Source organism: Enhydra lutris, unplaced genomic scaffold (genome assembly GCF_002288905.1).
Source record: "Enhydra lutris kenyoni isolate GAN:26980312 unplaced genomic scaffold, ASM228890v2 scaffoldscaffold36, whole genome shotgun sequence".
In the NCBI taxonomy this organism is placed as follows: domain Eukaryota; kingdom Metazoa; phylum Chordata; class Mammalia; order Carnivora; family Mustelidae; genus Enhydra; species Enhydra lutris.
This window is the reverse complement of record NW_019154120.1, coordinates 20,720,272-20,727,099: the sequence shown is the minus strand read 5'-3', so window position 1 is coordinate 20,727,099 and position 6,828 is coordinate 20,720,272. Positions and strand designations below refer to the sequence as shown.

Sequence of the window (6,828 nt, the reverse complement as noted above, 5' to 3'; positions counted from 1 at the left end):
TTTCTTTTCTAGTTCTTGCTCATCAAAAAGATTGGGAATCATGAGAAACGGTGACATCATTACATAGCCTAAAGCAACACAAATTTATACAGAAGCAGATCAGATGTACCGTGGATAATCCTTGAGTCATACAATCAGGAGCTCCTGAAGTATACTTATTTCCTTTTTCATCTGTATTTTTGGGTAAAACCATTTTTTACTTCCCTTGTCCATCTCAGTATAGCCACTGACTTAAACAAAGCCATAGATTTTATTCACTATCCCCCTACACCTATCATGACCCTGTAACCTCAATATTCTTTTATTTCTGAAAAGTTTTGAAATTAGTCATTGCCATAATCCCTCTGCCTAGCTACAGAATATTCTGCAAATGTTCATAATCAAGGAGTGGCTCTGTGAGTTTTTTTAAGAAACAACAATTAAATTCCTAACCCATGAGAAATCAAGTTTTCATGATTTAAATGAATTATGTGAAATAAGGAGGGCAAGGTTTATATCTGCTCAGAATCCTGGAGTCTTTCTTACAGCTGAGATAACTTTCTGCCCATTGTTTTTCTGAAGGAGCAAGTTTTTCTATTTGTTTTTCCTCAACAAGCATACATCGTGTACTTTGGGGTTGAATTTGGAATTTTTTTTGGAAACCGAATGACTATTGTCTTACATAATCCAGATTGAATAAATACAATTATCAATTTAACATAAATCTGGGATTTTCCAACTTCTCACCCACAAAGCGAGTATAGACATCTCTGGAGTTGCAGCCCCGTCAGAATGCATGGTGACCGGCATCACACTGAGGATATTGAACGAAGTCCAGTAGAGCTGGTGAGTACAAACGCCTTTTAGCTGCTCTCCCGGCTCATAGTCTTGCTTTCAACATTGAACATGTAACACTTCAAGAAAGTTAGGTTGCATTTTTCTGATTTTGCTATTGTAGGGTAAATGGAATCTGAGATGTTATTACCAGCAATCACAAGTGTCGAGAGGGGTTATTTAATATGCCAGATACTGCTTTTCATATCATTTGGGAATTATGCATTAGACTTTTTGCCTAAATTTTGATATTTTGCTGAATTTTGATGTTTATATATAAGGTACCTCTAGACAAAATTTTTAGTAAAATTATTTGGAATGTTGTTTATAGCACACATTAATATTTATTATTATTTATGTTTATTTTATATTGTTTATGTTATTATTTATTACAATATATTTTGATGCAATGAAAATATCTATTCTCATTGACCAATTTGTATGTATTTAAAGTAGTAATTTATGGAAAATGTCTCACAGGGAGACTTACACTGAAAATATGTTACTCTAGTAATATAAAAATCATATTTTTTGGAACGTGTATGGGGTCTCACTCCTCATTCAAACAAATCTTTTCATTTTGCATATAGGGGAATTGAAACATTAAGAGTCCACTTAGCTAGGGCGCCTGGGTGGTTCAGTTGTTAAGCTTCGGCTCCAGTCATGATCCCAGGGTCCTGGTCCTGGGTTTGAGCCCCGCATCAGACTCCCTGCTCAGCTGGAAGCCTGCATTCCCACTCCTGCTTGTGCTCCCTTTCTTGCTATGTTTCTCTCTGTCAAATAAATAAATAAACTCTTAAAAAAAAGAAGAGTCTACTTAGCTAGTGGCAGAGTCAGAAATAGAACTCAGATTTCTCATTTAATCTCATTTTTTGTTAAAGATTTTATTTATTTGAGAGAGGGAGTGAGCAAGTGAGAGAGAGCTCGAGATCATGAACAGGAAAGAGAAAAGCAGACTCCCCACTGGGCAAGGAGCCTGATGTGGGGCTCGATCCCAGGACCCTGAGATCATGACCTGAGCCAAAGGCAGATGCTTAACCCAATGAGCCACTCAGGCACCCCTATAATCTCAATATAAGGAACTACTTTTCAGAAAACTTTACTGCTATGTTCATAATAAAGAAAAATGAATTTTATTTTTTTAAAGATTTTGTCTATTTGACAGAGATCACAAAGAGGCAGAGAGGCAGGCAGAGAGAGACGGGAAGCAGGCTCCCTGCTGAGCAGAGAGCCTGATGGGGCTTGATCCCAGGAGCCCAGGATCATGACCTGAGCTGAAGGCAGAGGCTTTAACCCACTGAGCCACCCAGGAGCCCCAGAAAAACGAATTTTAAATCAACCTGAGATTGTAGAACCAAGAGACGAATCAGAAGAAATAAATAGAAAGATAGGCTTTGATAAAAGATTTGTTTCGCCACATGAAGGTCATATTTGTGATCAGTCTCGGGATTCAGCAACTAGACTGTCATAAACTTATTTTAGAGGATGACTCATATTTCAAGGAAGTTACAAAATGTCATCTCTTTAATATCATATATACATCATTCTATTTCCTTCTCCTTTTCATTATAAATTAAGTGTGAGTTATCTTATTTCCCCACATGCCAAAATCTATGCAATTTATTCCATTAAGTCAAATGATTAGATAATCTAGCTAAAAAAAAAAAAAAAACAAACAAAAACCCAAGCAAACAAACAAAAAAACCCAAAAAAGAAACAAACAAAAAACCGAAATAGTGAAACTGACTTCTGAAACCATGAAAGGAATGTTTGGATTTCCCATTTTTTTTTTTTTGAGCCAAATAATTCAGCTTATTTTATTTTATTATTTTTTTAATCATTTTTAAAAATTTATTTTCAGCATAACAGTATTCATTGTTTTTGTACCACACCCAGTGCTCCATGCATTCCGTGCCCTCTCTAATACCCACCACCTGGTTCCCCCAACCTCCCACCCCCCTGCATTTTTTTTTTTAATCTGACAGTCTATAACTTCTTAAGTCCCCAAAAACAACAAGTAGAAAAAATTTCTTTTACAATTGCTATGAGTTTATTTGCTCATTTTAGAGCCCTTGGAAAATATAGACAATAACAAAGAACAAAGAAAAAATCACCCATGATCCCTCCCAGAAAAAAAGATCACTGCTAATATTTTACTTCCTGTCCCCTCTCCCATCCAATCTAATTTTATTCTTACAATTGTTTTATTTTGCCAGGTGAAATTTTTGTCAATTTACTTGTTTTTCCTCCAAAAGCCCATAAAGATATTAATTAAAACTCAGAGAATTGAGAGCTTATACTGCTGAAATGTTTTTATAACAGGATATTTATCCAAATTGTCTTTTTGTTTCTCAGTAAAGGGTTGTGGTTTTCTTTATGTAAGTCCTATAGCATTTGATATGCTTAGGCTGTTTTATATTGCTTTATTACTGCGAACAGCAGTGCACACACACACACACACACACACACACACAAACAAGTGCTGTTACATATACTTTTCATATTTTTATAATCAGCCAATTCAATGAGTTCTTACTCCTTTTGAGAGATTGTATGGTTGATTATTTGAGATCCTGTTTGTAAGCAGTCATATGATGTAGAAAAAAATATTAATTTTATATTCCCATTTCCATTATTCACACACACTGATGGGAACTTCTAGAAAAACATGACCTAATATAGGTGGTAGGAGACGTTCTTCACTCCTCCTGGCTTTAAAGAAATGTGCCGAATGTTTCAAGGTTAAATACGGTGTCAGTCTATTTTATTTGTAGTTCTTTGAGATTTGTATTGTCTGCTTTTGTCAAGACTGAATGCTGAAATTTGTGAAAATGATCCTTGGGCATCTGTTGAATCAATCATTTTATTTTTCATTGATCATTTGATGTGAAAAGTGTATCTGTACAATTCATATCATCCTACCATTTATTAGAGTTTCAGATTCTTCTAGAACTTGGTTGGTTCTTCCTTTAACACATGTTGGATTCACATCATTTTTATGTGCTTCATTTGTTTATGTTCCCAGATAAAACTTTCTTCATCTTTAACAATAAGACTTGCTTGTTCCTTTATTTATTTAAAAATTCTTTCTCTGCAGTTGCCCAGAAATCCATACTGTTCGAATGAAGGAACCCACTGTGGTTGTAGATTGCCCACGGGGACCCTCCAGCCGCAGTGGGTAAGATTTGGGGACTGGGGGGAGGTGGGGAGTCTTTAGCAGTACTGGAGCAGCGGTGAAATGAGGCAGGCAGGCCCTGCTCCACAGACTCCCTGCAGGGCGCTTGTGTCCTTTAACCCCTCGTTGGCCCCATGCCCTTTGACTACTCTGCACTTCTCCTGTGCTGCCAGTCTACAAGCTCCTAGTGACAACAGGGACCCATGGTTTCATTCTATTCCTTGAAGACCCTACCCCTACCAGAGCTAATACGTGTTCTATTTTGATATCTTTCCAAGCTCAGTGAAAGTTCTCTTCTGTATAAGAGATAAAAATTATTTTAAAAATATTTTTCTAAATATAAAATTTCAATATGTAATATGAAAATAGGAGCTGACAATGAGCCAAAGAACACCTGCCATTTTCCATCACTCTAAGGTAACCAATCTAAATGTTTTGATATACATTTTCATCACATTTTTTTAGCAAGGAGGACTAACTAGATAATTTAATTTATATTGTGATGTTAGTAGCCGATCATAACTTAACAGTAATATATTCCAGAGGCAATCTATTTGCATATGAGATGATGCCTTATTGCTTTAGTACAAAGGGGGAATTCCGAGGGAACATTTTGTCTTCATGGACTTGTGGACAAGGTGTGTGTGTGTGAGACAGAGAGAGAGAGAGGGAGGGAATGGAAGAGACAGCTAATGAACTGTACCTGAAATTATAGCATTTGGAGTAATGAAACAGATTAGCCTTATTCTAACTGAAATCAGCTGCTTAAGCCACTACGATCTCATTTGCTGAAATATTCACTTTCATAATTCATTACAGGTTACAGCAAAACCATGGTCACTCTGGAAAACATTTCTGGTGTGTCTCTTGGCCTGTCTAATTGCCACAACACTTGTTGTTCTGGTCTTATATTTTGTCCACTTCAGCAAGCCCGTCAACAGTACAACCATCATCATTCACGCAGATGGAAAGTTGAATCGTGTCACCTGCATCCCTGGTTCTACCCCATCTCCTGCCTTATCAACCCTGCCTGGATCTCCTACCCCTCTGCCCAACCAAAGCTCCCCCACCAAGGTATCTCCATCCCCCATAGAGACCACTAAAACAACACTGGAGCATGAAATTATCATTGAAGAACAAAAATGACATTTTTGAGCCCTTAGCATTCCTCCAGCGAGATCAACACCCTCCCCCTGGAGGAGGCATGTCCAGGGGTCCTCTCTTTCCTGCCAAGAGGTGACAAAGCATTTGGTTTCATGAAAGCTTGCCCTTTTTGCTCCAATCATTGGCTGAATTCCCATATCGTGATGACTCAGTCTTGGACCCTCCAATGTTCAAATGATTGCAAAAAGATTTTTTTCAACTGAGCCTGATTCATTCAGGCTGGGGCCCAGAACTTCCTTTTTAATCCCTCCTATACAACCAACTTTATTCTTCACAAATGGTTTCCACTGAGGAAGAGGATCCCACTTTACTTTGCTCCCTGCCTGTTGGCTCTTAAGCCAGTGTTTACCTTCTAGCTATTGCTTCTTTTACAATCTCATATACTTCACTATTTTCATCATTTGTATTCCAGCGGGAAGAAGGAAATGTTCAATTAAAGTACTTAACGAGCAAGAGTTTTTTAAATACCTGTCAGGTATTAGAGACTCATTTTTCTTGTTGGGAAATTCAGAAAAGAGATTAGTGAAGTTAGGAATAGTCAAGGAAGATTTTGGAGAGAAACTAAGTTGAAAAAGGGTGAAGAATTGGACTTAGGTAGAGGTAATTAAAATAGAAAATGAGAGGGTTAAAAGGGTTTAATAGATTTAAAATCAAAAGCACGCTTAGAAACACTTCAAATGTAATGTATTTTATATATCTACATTTTTTCAGTGATATTGTCAACATCATTTTCCACATTTGATATTTTCCTTAATATCTAAAATACCAGAAACTACTACTTAGAAAATTTGAAGTCTAAAATTGTTTTGTATTTTGTACTATAATTTTGAGGACACATTGCTTGCAATTTGCTACACACAAGATGTGTTCAATATTTATATTGACTGTTTAGTATTCACTAAAAGCATATACATTTCATTCTGGGAGAGACTTTAGAGTTAAATGAACCTTCCCATTCTACCCCCAACCTCTAAACTCTATAAAAATGGGAGACTGTATTAGACAAGGAGCCTTCCTACCCAGACTTGGCCCCATGAGAGGACATCAAAGCCTTGGTATCCAGGTTCCAACTTCTGATTGTTTTTTGCTGACCATTAGAGGTTCTTTGTTTTCCTAAAGCAAAAGGCTTTGTGTTCTATATAATTCTAGGTTGATTTGCTGCAGTCAATAATAGGCTATGTGAATTGGAATATACTTTGAGACCTTATTGAACACTTAAGACTCCACAAAAGAAGGATTGGAAATATAGACATTCCTTACAAAATTGTTCTATATGGGCAGCTCATATTATTTGTCAGACACCGAGAGATGTACAAATTTGAGTCTTTAGAGAATAATTTTTATACCACGAATACCATTAAACTTAAGAACTTATCATTAAACTTAAGAATGATGATATTTTAGAAAAGAAAGATCAGAAAGTTCTAGATAGGGTTAATAAACACAAGGGAGTAAATGTGTATGCATGTTCCCCTAGTATGATCCTAAACTGATTCATTTCTATTATAGTTTTTATTTAAATGCCTGTGAAGAAGAAAGACTAAATTTATTAGGTTCAAATGTACTTCCTAAGATAATTTAAATTTCACTTTGTGGTATAAAAGTAAAAAAAGCTTTTTTTAAAAAGAGATACTACAGATGTGGTATGGTAACATGGGGATGTGGTATGGTAACAT

General features: G+C 36.3%; 1 protein-coding gene across 1 annotated transcript; it reads left to right on the top strand.

Moving 5' to 3' along the window:
• Positions 1-537: 537 nt before the first annotated feature.
• On the top strand, positions 538-5,134 carry LOC111154285 (dynactin-associated protein-like). Its single transcript, XM_022513789.1, has 3 exons — positions 538-825; positions 3,911-3,991; positions 4,808-5,134. Exons 1-3 carry the CDS (start codon positions 772-774, stop codon positions 5,132-5,134), a joined length of 462 nt encoding a protein of 153 aa, XP_022369497.1. The 5' UTR covers positions 538-771.
• The last annotated feature ends 1,694 nt before the right edge of the window (positions 5,135-6,828 follow it).